We start from the raw sequence: 19,943 nt of genomic DNA, 5'->3' as shown, positions 1-19,943 counted from the left end.
TGTGTTTTTTCAACATTTATACTGAGGTAAAGTAAGTAACGCAAGTAAATGCTAAAATATTTCACCTGTGTAAGCTCCCAGTCGTACAGGAGTGGTCCATCGATGAAAAGGTTTGTTCTCTGATCCACTGCTGAAAAGGATGCTATGATCCTCTCCTCTTTCATCTAGAACCGCTTCATGCACCAAAGAGGGTACAAGTCCTGAAGAGTGAATGACTCTCTGTGTCTTTGTGTTGTCATATTATTTAGTTATTTTTGTTTCCTTTCCTCTTCCTTTCATAACTTTGCTGCTGTGTTACTTACAGGTAGAGTGAACGCTGGCGCGAATGCATGTTGAGTTGTTATTTTATTTATTTATTTATTATACATTATTTTTTATTTTTTGCTGTTGTTTTCCATTCCTTACATTTTTTTCCGGAAACGGTGATCTGCAAGAAACACCCCTAGCAAATGTTATGATGATCACAATCTCAACAGTTTCTAAGCTAAGCGACATTGTAGATGTCCATCAGGTGGCGATCTTGATTGTTTTCTTTCCTTTCGCCTTTATCTTGCATTTGTGGCTGGCAGTTATTTTCTAAACATTCATACCAAATAACATGCTCATATCAAAGTGCACATTTTACCTTAAAATACACACTTACCTCCTCCACTAAGTCACACGTATCTGTATTAGGAAGGAGTTTGCTAGTTGTTTTGTATTGTATTCTACTCATAATTGGCAAAGCAAGGATGTACAGCATCACAATGCGGTTCAAGACAACAAAACCGAGCGATCAATGAGCGTTTATTACACACACCTTCGTAGAAAGCTTTTCAATTCAGAGACTGTATTTCGAAGTGTGTCTCTTTCTCGCTGTAAAGCATTGAATCTTTCTTGTAATCTGTTGCAGTGATCAGCTGTTTTTTTCTCACAATCCTTGTGAGTCTCCATCACATGGCTTTGACTGGAGGGGCAAGTTTTATTGCAATCCAAATGGAATTGTGAGGACCCTAAGAAAAGGATAAAAATCAACCTGATTATTATCGAGAAATACAATCTAACACCAGAAAAGAAAAGAGGCACAAAATGGCGACCTCCAGTGGCCACCTCCGCTTCCACAGGCTGATAAATTCCTTATATGGAGCTCGGACTCCCTCTTCTGGTGGCTTTTGGATGCAACACGGTTCTCAGACCAAACATGTACAGCAAAATACATTGACGTGATGGAAGGACTGCTACAATGTGTCTTTTTTCGGTCAGGGGGTGGTCCTTTCGTGACGTCACGTACGGACTCGTCACCAACTCAAAAACAAGACTTCGAGCGAGTCTTAAAACGTAAAATATAGCTATATGCGGTGGAATGTTATTAAAATACGCTCAGTAGAAGTCATTTGAAGCCATTTTACAAATTATGGACACAACTTGTCCGAAGACGTCAGATGTCCTTTAAGTGACTACAGTGGTGAAAAGTAACCAAGTACAAATGCTTTATCAGATACAAAAGTCGATAGGTCCATCTTGAGTACTTTTCACAATATGTTTTTCCTTATACAGTACTGGCTACATTTGACATCAGATACTGTATATATATATATATATATATATATATATATATATATATATATATATATATATATATATATATATATATATATAATTTGTTCTTTCTACTTGTTACTTAGTCAAAAGAGGCTGGTTATATTTTTTTAACATCTGTGGATGGCAACATTGTGAAAACAACAAAACCTACGACACCCAACCCCTTATTTCAGTCACATTAAGTCGCAAATTTCCGGTCAAACAGAAGAGTAATGTTCAGGGCATATAGCTTGTATGACACAAAGTATGTTGCGTTAGTCAGCTCATTAATTCACTGTAAGATTAAATGATTCATTCCCAATCCATTTGAAGATTAAAAATGCACACATAAAGACAGACCAAAGAATAAGCATTGTACTTACAGGCAAGGCGTAGAGAAACATTGAGTGTGGCTTGGAGTACACACCCAAGGCCGACGATTAGAAGAAGTAGATGACATATTTTTTGTTGTTCTAAATAGAAATCAGAAAGTCTTTAATAGTCCCACAATGGGGAAATCTGCAATCTAAAGCAGCAAAATTGAAAGGGGTGAGGAGGAGGGGGGGTCAAAAAGATAAAATATTTTTTTTTTTATTGTATGTACAAAAGAAAATTTCAGAAGACTGAATTGTACAGCTGCACAAAAAAAAAATCATAACAAGAACTGTACATAGTGCAAATTATAAAAAAAAAACTGCCCCCTTAATTAGGCGCTCCAGTCTTTTTCTGGTGATGCTGCCTGACCAGCAGACGATTCCATACTGGATGGCTGAAGTGACCACATAGTCATAGATACAATAACAAGTTGTATTGATTATTTCCCATTGACGGGAACTCCATAATACGTACAGAAACAGTATTCAGCATCTTCCAGTACTAGTGGATATTCTATCACATACAAAAAAAGTCATTGTATGCGAAGTCGAAAAATGGTGACTGCGTACCTTTTATATTTGCATCCTCGCTGGATATATGCCGTGACATCTCTTTGAAAGGATTCACCTTTTCTGTGACAAACTGTATTCTTCTTTAACAGACCGTATTGTTCTTTTAAACATCCTGTAGTGTGGGGTAACACTGTCATGCTAAATCTTGAATGTGGTTAAGGCACATGTGTGGAAACAGTTGTTTCAAAACAAAATGTAAAGTGTAAAGTATGATTGCTTAAATCATTTTTGCATTTGTTAAATGTATTTGGAATTACTGGTACAGTACATCTCTAGAAAAAAAAGACATGAAATGCTGGAAACATCAATGGTTACCTTGTGCAAAAGTACAATATTGTAACGCCAATTTACTTACTACGTGTGATGTAAATTCCGGTGCATTTTCTTTTTCTTCTACTTCTCATATTTTTCTTCTTGTAAAACCTGCTTTCGCGACTTACTCTTGTGTCACAACAACACAGAAATACAAGCAAGAGTCCTAAAATTGGATTTTTCTGTTCTTATAACAAATATTTTTTAGAGCATTTCATTGTGTTTTATGATTTAGCTTTAACATTTCTATACCAAGCCATTACAACTTCAGTTGTATGAACAAATTAGGTTAAAACATTGAGATAGAAAGAAAAATATTTAATTGATTATATGGCATGATCGATTGGTTATCACCTCTGCCTCACAATTCACAGGTGACTTTCCAGTGTGGCGTTTGCATGTTCTTCCAGTACCTTTGAGGATTTTTTTTCTACAGCTACTCAGGTCTGTGACAGGTCTGAAGTAGCTGTGACAACTGCACCAATAAAACTTTTTTTTAATTCACTGCCAAAAATGAGAGTAAGGAAGTCGATGTCAAGTTTCAATTTTATTATCTGAGTTAAAAAGGGAACGAATGGAGACTGAGGAGAAGCAAAAGAGAATATATATTTTGTGAAATATTAATGCTATTGTATTAGATATTGTGGCTGCCGCTGCTCACCCACATAAAAACTTATCATTGGATTGGATATGCCTTTATTAGTCTCACAGTGGAGAAATTTACATTTCACAGCAGCAAAGTGATGAAAGGAATGAGAGTAGAAAAACAAAATACATCATATATCATGTGACTGTAAAGTGACCTTGAGAGTTTTGAAAGGCGCTTATAAATGAAATGGATGATTATTATATTATTTGGGAATTTCAAGTTATTGTAAATTCAACATTTGTAATCATTTTTCTTTTTTGTGTGTGTAAAAGCGACAAAAGAAACAGAATGAATGTAGGCGGTATATGTTTTATTTTTGTAGTTTCCAGAAAACAAATTCAACTTGGAAAAATAAGTTTCGAAACGTGTTGTGAAATGATTCTGATGTGCAGTTTTATTTTGTTCCAAATGAGCCTAATAAATATGAAGGTGCAAATGAAGATTGTGTACAAATATGGTTCAATGACATCAATAACAGCTGGTATGATATCATATGTGACGAACAACATTTTTGGATCTGCGAGAAAAAAAATGGTGTGATGCAACTTACTTTTAAGAGCTTATGCAACTACATATGAACTGTGAACCAAGTTCAATGTACATATTTGTCGTACAGCACTTTGCTGAAGAGCAAGAGCTCGTTTAAAAGTAGAAGTCAAAATTTGTCTGTTCTCTGCTTGCATTTCCTTTTATAAACGAGTGCCAGTGGAGAAACCACTGGTCTTAAAAAAAGAATATATCTTCTTTGTTCCATGTGACATCTCTGCGTTCATTTTCTTCGGTACTTATGCTCATAAGGCACAAGTAAACTCAAGCCTATCCTATAGATAATTTTGGATAGAAGCAGGATACATCCTGAACTGGTCACCATGCAGTCACGGAACCAATTATAGCTTCCAAACGTAATTGTGGACGTTGTCTCGAATGAACCAAACAAGGATGTTTTGGGAATGTACGAGGAAATTGGACTACCCAAGTGCAGGAAGAACAGGCCAACTCCACACTAGAAGCTCAGACCCAAGATTCAAAACCTAAACCTAAAATTGTAAGGGACATTTGGAAAACAATAGTCAAATGAGAAAACGTTAAAATGTTAACACTGTTTTCACGACGACATCAGTAAAATTTAAGACAATGTCGGTATTTTTGTGCACGTTTTTATTACATCGCAGTAATGTACGTTCTATGAAGGGCCAAAGTGTTGTACTAACAAAAGAATCCTGAAGGCGACAGTAGTCACATATCAACGCTATTTCCGGAAACTAGCAACAAGATCGTCCAATCAAACAACAGTTGAATTTTAAGTCAGCAGACACAGTTCTTATACTGAACACCATACTATTAACACCAACGTTGTTCGCTGTAGAGTTTCATTTCTACCAACAAAAACCTCCCTGCAGATATTTCTTTGCATTTGAACCACATCTGCCTCTCTTGAAACAGTTGTTTCATGGGCTCCCTGGACGAAGAGAGAGGTAGGGGCGGAAGGCAACGCTCACTTTTTACATACGAAATGCGAGCTAACGCTAACTTTCCATTGCTAACTTTGGTGGCTAGCTGGATTTCTGTTGTTGTTTTGGGACGTTTCTCACTATGTGAAAAATATAATAACGCATTTCAGATTCCGAAAACTCAGGGTCAGATTACATTACAAAGTCTTTGATGTAGAGGAGAAACAAAGTAACTTTTTCAGCGCTTTCTATTTGAGATCTTATTGGGTTGAGTCAAAGTTGCGGCATAAAAATGGGCAATTGTTTTTGGTATCGACACATATCAATCTGACCTCGTATTTTCTCCACTTTACGAGAACCTGTAAGTGTTACGTAACGCAACGTTTGTATGAATCAGCAGGAAGAAACTACCCGCTTCGTAACTTCACTTTGCCGCCCCAAAAGCCCAATTAACCAACCAATACATAATCATACGCTCGCTATTACACGACCACGTTGTTGACTAAGCCTCACCAATCTAATATAATTAACCACGTCACCAAGAAACACGAATTCATTTTTGTGTACTGTCACCCCCCCATTGGAAGCAGTGTGGAGTACAGTAATGCCCCTTTTCATGATTTCTCCCTCCAGACTGGATAGATGTGGCAAATGAGCTGCTCATCAAGTGTCACATTGAACAGAAGCTGACTAAACTCACAGACTGTGACGCCCATGTGTTTATTACTCTCTATGAGAACATCCTGAGAGAGAAGGTTCCAGGTAAGATGACGAAAAATGAGGTGCAATGCCGCATCCGTTTGGAATGACTGTACAGTTTAGTTCGAAAGATGAATTCGGGCACAAAGCCCCATCAAAAATCAGGAAATGTGTATTTTTGTGTAATGTGGCTTACACTTTTATGCAGACCAGTTTATTTATGGTGTGTTCTAAGAGAGAAAGAATACCCAAATAGAGACTAGAATGTGAACCCAAGCAAATGACGAATAGTAACAATAATAAAATGAGTACACTCATAAATTCTACCTACCTGTATCAAGAACAGTTTGCTAAAGCATGATTAAAAAAATGAAAGTAGTACTTGCTCTATTGTTATCCTGAAAGATAAAAACACCTTTGTTCCTATTAATTATTAGTATCACATAAAGCATTCTGATAAAGCAACACATAATGGGGACTGCTAATATTTGTGTGTCACTATTTTGTCACTGAATAAAATTTGTAATTCACAATCAATTTCCAACCACATGACATAACTGGCCACGCACAACACACATGAACCGAGCCACTTGAATGATAAATAAATCCAGAAGTTCTAAAAGTTTGACAGTGGATTTTCCCCACAATATTATATCGTGTTGACCAAAATACTAAGTTGATATATTACTTCGTTGTCATTATTATTTTTTTTGCGGCCCCACTACCTTCACAGACAACAGCCTTGACATTTCATGTTCTTGACCTGTTTTGCTGTCTGTAAGAAATATTTCTGAGCATGTCCATGCAGTGCGATTGTGTGTTGATGGATCTTTTTGTCATTGCTTGACACTGTTAAGTGGCCCTGGGCTTGACATTTTTGTTTTTTTAAACATTTTCACCTACGTGAGTGTCTGTACTTTTTAGATTATATTGCATCACCACGCAGCCAGGAGGACGATGTCCATAATGTTCAGTGTGTGATTGACTCACTGTCGCTTGATTACCTTCAGATCAGTCTATCGCATATCACAGGTATAAAAACGTTTTTTTGTGTCTGTTTAAACATCAGTGCGATTGAATGTTCACAGAGAGTATTGTAACATAGTATTATTTTTTTCCTATGCAGAATCCCACCTGTTATTTTGCATTTTTTTGTAGTGTTCAAACTAACAAAAGAAGATCTTGAGTGTAATCGTTAGTGTATGCTTACAGGAGAAAATGTCATCAGCGGAGACAAAGAATCAATCAAGAATCTTTTGGATATCTTTGATGGTCTCTTAGAATATCTCAGCGCGGAGATAAATGAGGAGTCACAAAATGAGGGTGGGTACATCTAACAAAAATCCCTGTTGACTTTCGTTGCCCTCACTATATTGACAATCATGCTGTTATTACAAAAACTTGACATCGTTCATATTAAAATCAACGATGAAAAACAAAGACCCGTCTCATTTCGAACTGAGCACTGCTTTGTCAGTGTAGCTTGGAACTGCCCCTCAGACTATATTATGTAAGTTCTTCTACACCCCATGAATGTAACATCCCAAATAGAAAATCAACAGGAAATTTAAAGGACAACCGACACCATTTTTTTGTTTCCTAACTGACATCAGAAAAACGTTTTATAGCATCTAAAATACTCAAAACACACAGGCTGACATTTTTAGTCAAATGCAAAACAGCAATATAAATGACTTAAAGTGTGCTAAAACTGCAACAAATTGAGCTGCAAATTGTGGATTTTCAGAAAGTCCCGCCCCCAGTTCGTGACGTCACGCTAAGACATCTTGCCTTGCTCGAGAATCAAAACAATGGCTTCAGATTCGGAGAAGATGCTTTCTTGTTACTCATCCAGTTATGAATATGATTCGAATAGTTCTGAAGAGGAAAGCGTAAATGTTTGGAATCGATCAAAGGAGTCCTCCCATATCAATTCGAGCCGTCAATGATAGCAATGTAGCACCCAGAAAATGCAGAAGATGGCGCCCAAGCTCCGTTGGAAATGGGCTGATTTGTCTGCTGGGAATTTGTGTCGGTGAATATCAAATAGTTGTCTTTGTGCAACGCACAACGAATCACCATTGCGTTATTTATGTGTTTTCCTTCTCATTTCGCCATCAACACAGATCAACACGAAGTTTTCAGACCAAACAAAGTACCGCAAATTGCATTGTGTGTCACTTTCTCGGTCAGGGGCATTCCAAACGTGACGTCACGTGGGGATCGTCATCGACTCGAAAACAAGGCTTCCTGAATATTCAGCGCGAGTCTTAAAACGGAAAATATAGCTATATGCGGTGGAATCTTTGTAAAATATGCTCAATAGAAGTGATTTTACAAATTATGGACACAACTTGTCCGGAGGTGTCGGTTGTCCTTTAAGTGAAATTTTTGGTTTGCAGTGATGCAAATTTTGATGCCTAACATGTTTCGTGAACCGAATTGTGGTATCACAAGTATAGTACAGTAGTTTGTTCCTTCATTATTACCAATAATAAAACTATTCTTTTTCAGTTGTTGTTTTGTTTGCAACAATTTGTATTCAAAATCAGGGTCACAAAATAGTGCTCTCCAAGAAGAACGCCTTGATGAAAGTGAGGCACCAACAACCAGCAATGCCATCAAGCAGATGGACACCAAAACGGAGGAAGGGCACTTATTATCCGATTGTGGAGCGTAAGTAAGCTCTTTTTATACTGCTTGTTAAAACCAGGATAGCTGGGTTGAAACTGTACAGACCTGAACTTGGCTGGGGGTTAATAAGCCCTGGTTTCTAAACCACAACCATAGTGCACACCCCTTTTTTCTGTCTGTCAGTAATAGACAGTTCAATGAACCAAGTAAAGTGCACAGTAGTTTATGTATTTAAGGCATGAACCATTGGCTAATCAGGTATATTAAAATGCAGGTCCACTGTGCACTCGGGTTTGAATTCCCAACATTCCATCAACAGTGATCAGCCTGGATCACCCAGTGAGGTCATTGGGCTCGGGGTTTCAGCACGCACGTTCACAGATCAAAAAGAAGGTGAGATGTAAAAAGGTGTTTTAACAATACTCAACTGTAGGTGAATAGAGACTGTTTCTAGTCGGGCTGTTCACTCACTGTCGTATTTTTCCCCTTTCATCCAATTTGCATGGTGCGCAGTGGTTGTAGGGAGCTAAAGGTCATGAAACGAAAAGGCTATGCAACCACTCTTATCTTTTGACTCAACAGAATCGCCCCTCCAGTCGTTAACTTTGGATGCAATCGTCACTGCGGATGCTATTGCCGCATCTGGTCGCGCAGAGGATCTGCTTGCACAGTTTTCTGTACTGCCACGCACCGCCATTCCGCTGCAGCCACCCACCCAGAGCGAGTCTCGCCATCACACAAACACAGACACGCACTCCGTCGAGCCAGATCCAAATGCTGTTTGCTGTGTCAAAGAACAACAGGACCCTGTCCTCATCCAGGTATGACCGCTTTTCTGCCTTTTATATGTTACAGTGATACCTCGGTTTACGAACCCCTTGGCTTACGAACTTTTCGGTTTACGAACGTTAAATGTATGAAAATTTTACCATGGCATACGAACTATTTTTCGGGATACACACGGAGCTGCCACAATGAGTGATGTGTCCTTTGCGAATGAGCCCGTTCTCCTAAAAAGAACATTGCAGCCGGCTTGTTTGTGAACCTCTATTCCCCGCCCCCAGTCTTGGGTTAAAGCCACATGATTGGTCAAGAACGCAGCAGTGAGGGGAGGTGGTTTAAATATTAAAGAGACAGGCAGACGACAGAGAGAGAGAGTAACTAAATGGATATAATACATTGAAATTTTAACTCGTTTCAACTTTAATAGTTCAAAGGCAGAGTGTAGACTGCAAGGTTAAAATTCCCATCAATCAGGCTCCACAAATAACCCCACAAGCCATCTGTACACTTGATGCAAAAAGCTATCAACCCAGATAAACAGAACACAATTGATGAGGAACTAGATAAAATTATCATAGAGAAAGCACCTCCAAGGGATCATTCCTCAAGATGGGGAAAGAAGAAGGCTACGTTCTTCATCAAGTGTTTAATGCTGATGAAACCGGACACTCCATTCCATCAAGCCATCAACGACCATCACAAAGGTAAATAAAACGACTTTATTATAAAGTACAGTTTATTTCTTTAATTATAATACCATAGCGAATGTATTATATATAAAATAAGGTATATTTTGTGTAGTTTTAAGGCTTAGAAAATAGAAAAGTAGAAAATTATGTTTTATGGGGACCTGGGAACGGATTATTTTTATTTTAATTGTTTCCTATGGGAAATTATTTTTTGGGATACACACTTTTCGCCTTACACCCCCTGTCTGGGAACCAATTACGTTTGTAAGCCAAGGTATCACTGTATATGCATCGGAATGTTTCTTTTGGCCAAATATCTCCTCATTCTTCAGGGAAAGATCTCCAACACTGAAGCAGAGAGACCTGTGTGCAATGGGCAGCACTTTCCAGGTGGGTCAGAGAAACAAATACAGTTGATCCCCACTTTCTGGATTGTACAAATCTTGAGATTTATACTCTACTACCTATGTGTTCATTTCATAGACTTCAGTGAAATAGATTCAGCCACTCAGCAAAGGGCTGAAGTTTCGGGAGAGACACTGCAGGTAGGAAAGCAGCAAGCTGTCACATTTTAAATTAAGGGCCATATTTCTATTCTCTTATCCATTTCATCAGCAAGTATATTTTCAGCCCACTCATGGAGGCCCCAGGAAGGTTTTATTCCACACACAACCAGATGTCCTCCTCCTAACGCTTCAGGATGATGCGTCGGTCGCCACCCCGATTCCGCCAGATGCGGAGGAAGTGAATCAAGATGAGCAAAGTCCTTTGACGAGGCTACAGAGCGGAAGCCTCCACAATGAGAAGGATCGCGGGTATAATTTCTGAAACTATTCATTCTACCATGGTTACATTTTCTTGACGCTTGTCTTTCTCAACCCTCAGTTTTTTTTTCTTCTTTTTTTGTGAGCAGCAGCTGGTCGGAAGAAGATGAAGAGGTGGAAGAAGAGACTGATTCTCACTGCAGGAAGAGAAACAGGCGAGCAGAAGAAGAACTGCATCACATTTCTGAGAAACTCACCCATCGAATTGATGAACTGGATCAGGTGAGAATGGGTCGAACATTTTGTTTTTCTACTCGGCATTTCAGTGTCTTAAATTATTTTATTGGGTTTCCAATCTGGTTTTAATGTGGAAGGACTTTGCCTGGCCAAGTCAACCTCAACATAATAGACTAGAGCACAGGTGTCAAACTGAAGGCCCGGGGGCCAAATCTGGCCCACCGCATCATTTTATTCGGCCCACAAAAGCAAATCAAGCATGTAAAGTGCCATGATGCTTGCTAAAGTCTGAACGAAAATTTCAAATTGTCACATGTAAACCACAATAACAGTCATTATTCTTGTCCTCAAATTTGAGAAGTAGTTATTCATTAATTTCATTGTGCGTTTTGTATTTAATATGTGGAGCAGATGAAATATTCTACTGGTTTCCCCAAATTCATAACGCCCCTTGAGAAGAAACCGTAGAAGAAACCTAAGTAAGCTGAAGGGAGAATGTCCCCAGAAACTGAAAGAGGGTGGTGGTTGTGGCCTGGAAACAATGAAGAAGGCAACAATCAGGTGTTATCATTAGTTAGTTTGGATCTGAAACCCTGTTGTATGTTTAAAAACAAATTAATTAAACTTGCTGTTCAAATACTTTCAGAGGGGACCTTTAATAAAACTGCCGTGTATATTATATTCAGATGCTGAAACGACTTTTGGGCAACAGTGAAGAACCTGGAGCTTTTGGAAATCAGGAAGAGGAGTATGACCACCACACCACCGACATTGAGGCGCATCATAGGACCTCGAGACTACACACTGGTGTGTGTGTGAATTTGCCAAACGTATGCAATTTACCAGTTTAGCGTAATTTCACGAGAATAATTTATCACTTCAGGAACACCCGAACCCAAATCCACCCATAGAAACTTTTCATCTTTTTCCTTGCCTGGTCATTACTCCATGCTGGAGCATTCAAAGGATGAGGATGAGGCAGTGAGCCTTTGTGGAGATGGCCAACAAGCACACATTCCAACCCGTCCTCTGATGTGGCAAAGTGAGCCGCCGCGCCGTATTAAACACAAAAAGGTTGTTCTGAATTTTACATCCGTCTCGTGAATACAACTCGACTTCCAAACCTTTGGATGCTATTTATGTGTTTTGGTGGGCTTCACATCATTTTTTTCTTCAAACCAGACTGTGGTGAATCAAGCCTTTGAGGCCGAATTGATGAGATTAGAAGGGAAAAAACTAGTCGATCTTGAAAAGGAACGGCAGGAAGCTCAGGAGGCTGTAAGTCGTCACCATTCATATTATCAAGCACAGGTTATTGCGGCTTTTGCTACCATTGTCACCTTTATATGTCTGCAGGAGCGAGAGTACAGAGAGGCCACACTCAATGACTTTCCCAAGGCGCCTGTAACGATTCCGAGGACAAACAAGTACCAGACGAAGCTCCATACACAAAGCACCTCAGGACGACTACGAATACCCAAGAAAACTCAACCACGTAAAATGCATTTCTTTCAGGATTATATGGATAAATGCCATTTTTGGATCGTCCCACAATTTCAGTCAGACGTTTGACACAGTCTGAGGTGGTCAAGAATATTAATCAATGGACTCAATGGCCAAGGGGGAAATACTAGACCTCCATCGAGCAAACTACTAACAGGACACTTTGAAAGCACGTATCCTGAAAGACCGGAATTAGGTGTTTGGCTTACTGAGTACACTTCGCGTGTCCAACTCTGGACAGCAAATTAAAAAGTCTCTGAAGGGAAAATTAATCCAAAATAGTGGTGAACATACAGACAAGCAAGAAACGTTCCAATACATCATCAATCACATCGGCAAAATAATCCAGAAAATGGATGCTTGTAGTAAATACTACTCTTTAGAATCAACTATACTCAAAAATCAAAATCTAATCAAAACAGAGTATCAAATAGGTTCAAATGCAGTATATTATTAACAATAATATAATTACATAATAATAGTAATAATAATTTCATTTTAAGCGCCTTTCAAAGCTCTCAAGGACACTTTACAGTCACAGACAAGCATAGGTACTATAATAAATAAAATACACAAATAGAATACAATAAATAAAATAGTTATAAATAGAAACAAGAGAAAGAGCAACCCAGAAAATGCGATTTTTAAATAGGTGCATAACATAAGCTCTCTATTTGCTATCTATCCATCCATCCATCCATCCATCCATCAAGCTAGCTTTCTGTCTATTTGAGTTACTTCCGGGTTGAGTGAACGCTGGCGCGTGTGGCTGCCGCTGCTCACCCACAGAAAAACTGATCCTGTGAATGTAAAGTGACCTTGAGAGTTTTGAAAGCCGCTTATAATTGAAATGTATTATTATAATTATAAAGATGGAGGCCACTGATTTGCTGTGGCGACCCCTTGAAGGGAAAAGAAGATTGTTATAGTGCTGCACAAGTGAGTGAGGCATGATGTTCTGAGGCTCCATTTTGTCTGCTTAGTTAAAGTGAAGGAGAACGAGCTCCTTCCTGTGCTCTTGGAGGAGTTGCCGATCCTGCATATCTCCTCCAAAGACGTGGGCCGCATGTGGCGGCAGCAGAAACAGCAGGTAGAGCAACTACGAGCCCAAGCAGTCGCCCAGAAGCAACGCCGCACCCGATTCTCCCAAGAGGTTAGTCCTTGATTTTTCTTTTGCTTCCTGAAGGCTATGAGGAAATCAACAATGGATACGCCCCCACCCCTCCTATTCTCCCGTGCGACAGTTTGAAGAAGCGCAGAGGAAGCACGACTTGCTGGCAGGAATGGTCCGCAAACAGCAGGAGCACAGCAGACGGCTGGTGGGTTCACATACGCTTGTTCCAATGTGTTTCTAAAAGCCAAGAAAGAGCAGCAGGCTGTGACGCCGTGATGGTTTTGAATCTCCAGAAAGACTTTAAAGAGCACACCCAGCAACAGAAGTCCACCCAGTGCCGACTGAGAGAACAACGCCAGCAGATTGCTCGGGCCAGGAAGTACTACCATGACTATCACGTTCAGCACCGGGCTCGCCTCATGAAGGCTCGCCTCAATGAGGAAAAGGTGGCCACCCGAATGACCTTCTTGTATCTTCTCAACGCTCTGAATACACTCACTGTATGAGCATCCGGTGTGGTTTTGTGTGTGCTTAGATGTTTCGGCAACTTTTTGAAGAGGGTTTAGAGGTGCAGAAAGCTCGCCTTCGGGAGCAGAGAGCCTTGGCCACAGAGCAAAGGCTTGAGCTCCAGAAACGACAACAGGACCATATCGAGTCTATGGAGAACTATTACAGAGATCAAGTAGGACACGTTTAGAAATAGTGTTGGGCGGGAAATTGATATATTTTCAGTTATTCTTCGTGTGTGTGTGTGCGGATATATATGGACATACAGTGATACCTTGGTTTACAAACGCTTTAGCTAACGAACCTTTCGCCTTATGAACATTAAATTCGCGAGAATATAATCTTGGCATACAAACTAGTTTTCGGGAAACACACGGAGCGCCAATACGGCTGGCAGACTAGTTTACGGCAGAAGAACACTAAACCACACGGACAAACAACGCCACGGTGACTGGCGGGCTAGTTTTCCACACACCCTTCTTTGAGGGCAGACATAGTTTGTTATCGAGTGGAGTACTTTTGCTATTATGGGACCGTAAAAGACCCCAACACAAAATTACGGTCGAGCAGAAGAAAGTGATCCTCGAAAACCACAAACAAGGTGTGCATTTGTGTGACTTTGCGTCACACTACCAGTATGCTAAGTCGACCATTGCTACGTGTGGCTAAGGCTGTTTATGTGTTGTCTAAGCAATGGTCTCGGGCAATAGAAGAGGTTGAAAAACTTCTGTTGATTTGGATTAACGAAAAGCAGCTAGCAGGAGACAGTGTGTGAGGGTATTATCGCCCGAGAAAGCACAGCAACTTCACTCGGATATCATCAAGAGGCAACTACATCAAAGACCTTCACAAAGGTAAATAAAATGACTATTATACAGTACAGTGTATTTCTTTAATTACCATACACATTTACACATTTATGATACATAAAATAAGGTATATTTTGTGTAGTTGTGTAGGCTTATTTAGTAGAAAATTGTTTTATGGGGACCTGGAAACGGATTATTCTCATTTTTAATGGTTTCCTATGGGAAATTAATGTTTGGAAGACGCACTTTTCGCCTTATACACACTTTCTGGGAACCAATTAAGTTCGTAAACTGAGGTATCACTGTATTTATATAAAGGCAGCCTGTGTGGGTTCTAATACTGGCACACAATTATTTTGATGTTTTGTTTTGAATCGGTGAATGTGTTCTATTGACAGTTTTCATTGCTGGCTGAAAAACTTGCACAAGAACACCAGGAGATCCAGATTCGTAAAAAAGCTCAAGAGAAGGTTATAAAAAAAATATATCTTCAAATAATCTTGTAAAACCACCATCAAAGTGCAGAATAATGAACCCGTCCATTTCTACAGGTGCTGCTGAAAATGAAGCGCGAGCTCCGTTCCAAGATGGAGCGTGAGATCGGCGAGCTGCAGAAGATCATCATCCAGAATGACCAAGATGACCACTTCCAACAACTGGAGGTCCAGAGGTTACGCAATCGAGTCCGCATGGCTTCTTTCCACTACCGTAATAGTTCTCTGCACTGACCTTTGCTCATATTTGCACGTGAGTCACGCGCTTCTGCAAAACATGATGGAGGAACCTACGTGAGATGAACTCAAAGCAGTCCAATCAAACTGTTCCTTCACTGTGACCTTTCTCGACTGTAGCTGGTTACCTCGACAAATATTCTTTTTGCAAAATTACCTCAACGCTGTCTTTTAACTTCCTTTTACTCTGTCGTCCTTTTAATGCATCAGTGGGTTATTTATTTTTTAAATTAAATTGTTCCCTTTTTTTTTGTAAATACAAAGCATATGTTAGTGTGCTCTTCTGTACTTCTTTGAAGGTGTCGGACGTTTGGCTTCTCATCCAAGAGGCTTCGTCAGCAAACTAAAATTTTGCTGGTAGACCTGACCCTATATATATATATATATATATATATCCCTACTGTCCAGAGGTGGCAGTGTCAGACCTCTGCTATGATAGGTCCCTGCTTTCAGGTTGGGGGGGGGGGGGGGCAGGGGAGTAGAGGACTATTCCCTGAGGCTACACCGATTACTTCTATTGTCCTGACTGATAATGGGGTCTACGACTGGCCTGATTGCCCCATTTGCTCTGGTATCACCTCATCAGTATAACTAAGCCTACGTGGTAATGATCTAAGATGTGTGTTGGAAGCACGATCCAAATTGAACCTCACCCCACATGGCGATTTAGTGAAGGGTTTTGCTGTTATGACAATAGCTTCTTTTACTCCCCTTTCAAACCATCTATTTTCTTTTTTTTTAACCTCATTTTAAGATTTTAACCTCATTGTTGTCAATTTTATTTAGTACCTAAAACAATTTAGCAAATGAATGATGAGCTCTCAGGGATTTATTAAAACTTCAGTGAGCTCTGATACAAAAGATTTCCCTACCTGACCTGATAAATTACAGTCCCTTTAGGTGACATGGGAAAAAAATATGACAGGTAACATCCGACTTACGACCACCCCTACTTACGACCACACCCTCCAGACCCTATTTTTAAAATTTTAAGATGGAGAGTTTGCGTGTCATTTAGCCTCTGAGTCTCTATTCAACATTCTGAATGTATTTCGACTTACGACCATTTCAACTTACGACCGCTTGGTCGGAACGGAACTCCTTCGTAAGTCGGATGTTACCTGTATATGAATGTTCCTTAGCATTCACCTTTTGCTCATGGATTTTTTTATGTTTTTGGTGAAGGCAAATATATTTTGGGAGGAATGAGCACTTCCAGGTAATATAAACTTATTTTCTTTTAGTGTGAATTAAAAAAATCTAAAGTTTCAAGTTTGCACACCTATGTTGTAGTGCCAGGTTTCTTTATTTTTTTTGTTGATATCACAAACACGAGTGTATTTGAACTGAACTGTAGATTGTTTTTTTAAATACACTATAAAAATCAGATAAAGAGCTTTCCTTTTCATCAGTGGTGGGTATCAGTTTCACAAATGCTGAAAAATTGAATTAAATTAGACATGCTTGTATAAAACATAATGCCGTCAACAACCAGACAGCAGTGTTTTTATTGCTGTGCTTTCTGCAAGTTTACAAGAATTAGTTGCCCCTCCCCCCCATATCTTTGCTTCTTTATTGTCAATTACAAGCTCACGGGGCAAAGGAGGTGGAAAAAAACTTAATAGTTACTGTAACAATAAATACAAAAAAAAAAAACATTGATAAAATCGGATGCAGAATTAATTGAAAAGGATGGTTGGTTTTACAGGGGACGATTTGCACCCACAAGTGTTCATTTGCACGAGTGAGCTCGCCAGCAAACATGGCGAAGCAAACATAAACTGTGGACAAACATGTGCGGCATACAGGGAGCATGTGCATATATGTGGTCTACATTAAAAAAAAAATGTATCTGGTACAGAAAGAGAAGTGTCCAAGTATTCATGACGTGCAAATAACACTTACAATGTATTTATAGTTGTGTTACAGATAACATAAAATCAATCTTCTGTAAATGTCCATTAAACAATTTGTGAGCGCTTCATAGTTGCAGCCGGTAAAGAAAACAGAATCTGTATCGCTTCAAATTTAGTGGAAACATCCCCAGTAGCAAAATGCTTCTATGTATGGATGATGATTAAAAAGTCAGGTCTCGCTTATTTTGCATGTAATCATTAAAATAATAATAATCATAACGCACAAGTTCTCCTGAGAATGCAGATGTCTGTGACAGACATAATGCATTTGCACCAAACACAAACAACCCCTCAAAAAATATTTTTATACAGATATACTCGCTGTGTAGATACGCGTTCCTCTAGTGCGGATACTTGTAAAATATAGTAGAGGAAAATAGACATACAGTGATACCTCGCTTTACGAACCCTTTGGCTTACGAACGTTACATTTATGAAAATCTTACCTTGGCATACAAACTTTTTTCGTACACTGAGCTGCCTCAATGAGTGAGTGATGTGCCGTTCGCGAACGAGGCTGTTCTTCTAACAACAAAATGGCAGCCGACTGTTTTTGTCCTCTATTCCCCGCCCTCAGTCTTCGGTTAAAGCCACGTGATTGGTCAAGAACAGGCAGACGACAGAGAGAGAATGAGAACATGGATAGAAAACAGTGAAATTTGGACTAGTTTCAACTTTGATAGTTCAAAGGCAGAGTGTTGACTGCAAGGTTAAAATTCCCATCAATCAGGCTCCACAAATAACCCGCACAAGTCATCTGCACACTTGATGCAAAAAGTTATCAACCCAGCTAAACAGAACACAATTGATGAGGAACTAGATAAAATTATCGCAGTGAAAGCACCTAGAAGGGATCATTCCTCAAGATGGTGAAAGAATAAGGCTACATTCCTCATCAAGTGCTTAATGCCGATGAAACCGCCCACTCCATTCCATCAAACCATCAACGACCATAATTATAATACCATAGCACATTTATTATACATAAAATAAGGTATATTTTGTATAGTTTTAAGGCTTAGAAAAATTAGAAAGTAGAAAAATATGTTTTATGGGGACCTGCGAACGGATTATTCTCATTTTAATGGATTTCTATGGGAAATTAATTTTTGGGATACACACTTTTCGCCTTACACACTCTGTCTGGGAACCAATTAAGTTCGTAAGCCAAGGTATCACCGTAATTGATTTTGAAACAGGGGTTCCCATATTGAGGCAAATAAAACCGTCAAAAGCTATTCTATTGATCGTCAATCAGCCATATCGTTTCTTGTTGGGTTATTCGCAAGTAGTGATGTGTCGTTCGCGAACGAACCGGCTCTTAGAGCTGGATTTCTGAAGTGAACAAAGAGAGCCAGTTCCTAACAAGGAGCCGACTTTTTTGTCCTCTATTCCCCGCCCCCAGTCTTCGGTTAAATCCGCATGTGATTGGTTGATATCCGTTGTAGAGGAGGGAGGGGAGAATTAGACACACGCACCAGTGAGGAGAGAGGGCGGGGGGTTTGGGTAGACAGATGTTATTACATTATGCTGTTATTATTACTCAATTATGATATTTTTTACTAGTTGGTATGATAGCATTATTAATATGAAAAGCAAATTAGTGACAGCTGATCATCAGACCAGAGTAACCACAGGGAAAGTGAAAGTTAGTGGATGCTCTCTGTGCACATATAAATAAAAATAAAAATATTTGATATAGTGTATGAGTTTTTCACATAATTTTACATGTTTTTGGTAGTTAATTAATTTAAGCCCCCAAAAAAAAACAACACAAAACTGAGGAGCCATTTGGGAGCCAAAAGAGCCGGATCTTTTAAGTGAGCCGATCCAAAAGAACCGGCTCTCTGAAAAGAGCCGGAATTCCCATCACGATTAGCAAGGAACCGGCCGGCAGTTTCATTTGACTCAGTTGAGAAACCCTGTTTTCATATTGGGAAGCGGTGGGAGTACTCCTGACATCATCGCTCACTTGCTAAAGTGCTTGACAGTGACAAGTGAAAATAAAAACATTTGTCTGCAGCAGCGCACACTTTGCAACATGTGACGGGACAGCGAGCGTGCGGGGTGAAGATCGCATTCATACAAAATGTGGATGGGCTGAACGGGTGGTTCATCTTGACTGGCTTTAAACTGGGAACAGTGCAACCTCCAAAGTGGAAACATGAACTGAAACCGACAGCGAGTGCCTACGGGATGCGTTATACTGTCTCGTAACGTGAATAAAATGTTTGATAACCACAAAAAATTGAAATTAAAGTATGGTTCACTAACTTAATATACGCCTGTCAGCTCAGAGTGTTGCAATGTTACTAAAACAAGCCTATACAGTAAATAAAGACCGTAGTTCAGAACAACTGAATATACCGTATTCGAGTATAACGCGCAACATTTTCTACCTAAAAAAGAACTCAAAGATTGTGTGCGCGTTATAAACGAGGCCTGGGGGAAAAAAAATCATATATTTAATGCTTTATCCCTTCCAGGAGGGGGCAGCATTTCCATGGCTATTCATATGTTGTTAAAGGACAACCGACACTTTTTTTTGTTTCCTAACCGACAGAAAAACGTTTTATAGCATCTAAAGTAGCAAAAACACGCAGGTGGATATTTGTAGTTAAATGCAAAACACCAATAA

The 19,943-nt window shown here is 39.4% G+C and overlaps 1 protein-coding gene and 1 long non-coding RNA gene across 5 annotated transcripts; one reads left to right on the top strand and one right to left on the bottom strand.

Annotated features, from left to right (window-relative positions):
* Positions 1–767: 767 nt before the first annotated feature.
* On the bottom strand, positions 768–2,880 carry LOC148892918 (uncharacterized). 2 transcript variants are annotated; one of them, XR_016116130.1, is made up of 4 exons: positions 2,863–2,880; positions 2,505–2,619; positions 1,944–2,033; positions 768–992 (listed from the first exon to the last, which is right to left on the bottom strand). It is a non-coding gene; the product is annotated as an uncharacterized LOC148892918 (long non-coding RNA). The 2 variants fall into 2 exon arrangements; XR_016116129.1 differs by lacking the exon at positions 2,863–2,880 and having other exon boundaries at positions 2,505–2,638.
* Positions 2,881–3,734: 854 nt separating this feature from the next.
* Positions 3,735–19,414, top strand: LOC148892917 (centrosomal protein of 95 kDa-like). Of its 3 annotated transcripts, none has more exons than XM_089005407.1 (21): positions 3,735–4,943; positions 5,553–5,681; positions 6,543–6,650; positions 6,831–6,941; positions 8,171–8,294; positions 8,527–8,645; positions 8,835–9,073; positions 10,057–10,114; positions 10,208–10,269; positions 10,424–10,539; positions 10,638–10,770; positions 11,412–11,532; positions 11,609–11,799; positions 11,908–12,003; positions 12,082–12,220; positions 13,212–13,381; positions 13,473–13,547; positions 13,636–13,788; positions 13,878–14,024; positions 15,057–15,128; positions 15,210–19,414. In XM_089005407.1, exons 1-21 carry the CDS (start codon positions 4,919–4,921, stop codon positions 15,384–15,386), a joined length of 2,565 nt encoding a protein of 854 aa, XP_088861533.1. In that variant the 5' UTR covers positions 3,735–4,918; the 3' UTR covers positions 15,387–19,414. The 3 variants fall into 3 exon arrangements, with proteins under 3 accessions (XP_088861533.1, XP_088861531.1, XP_088861532.1); XM_089005405.1 differs by having other exon boundaries at positions 10,340–10,539; XM_089005406.1 differs by having other exon boundaries at positions 3,737–4,943; positions 10,355–10,539.
* The last annotated feature ends 529 nt before the right edge of the window (positions 19,415–19,943 follow it).

Source organism: Hippocampus bargibanti, linkage group LG10 (assembly GCF_051943395.1).
Source record: "Hippocampus bargibanti isolate YZ-2025 linkage group LG10, ASM5194339v1, whole genome shotgun sequence".
In the NCBI taxonomy this organism is placed as follows: domain Eukaryota; kingdom Metazoa; phylum Chordata; class Actinopteri; order Syngnathiformes; family Syngnathidae; genus Hippocampus; species Hippocampus bargibanti.
The sequence above is the reverse complement of the archived record's forward strand: the minus strand, read 5'-3'. Positions and strand labels throughout refer to the sequence as shown.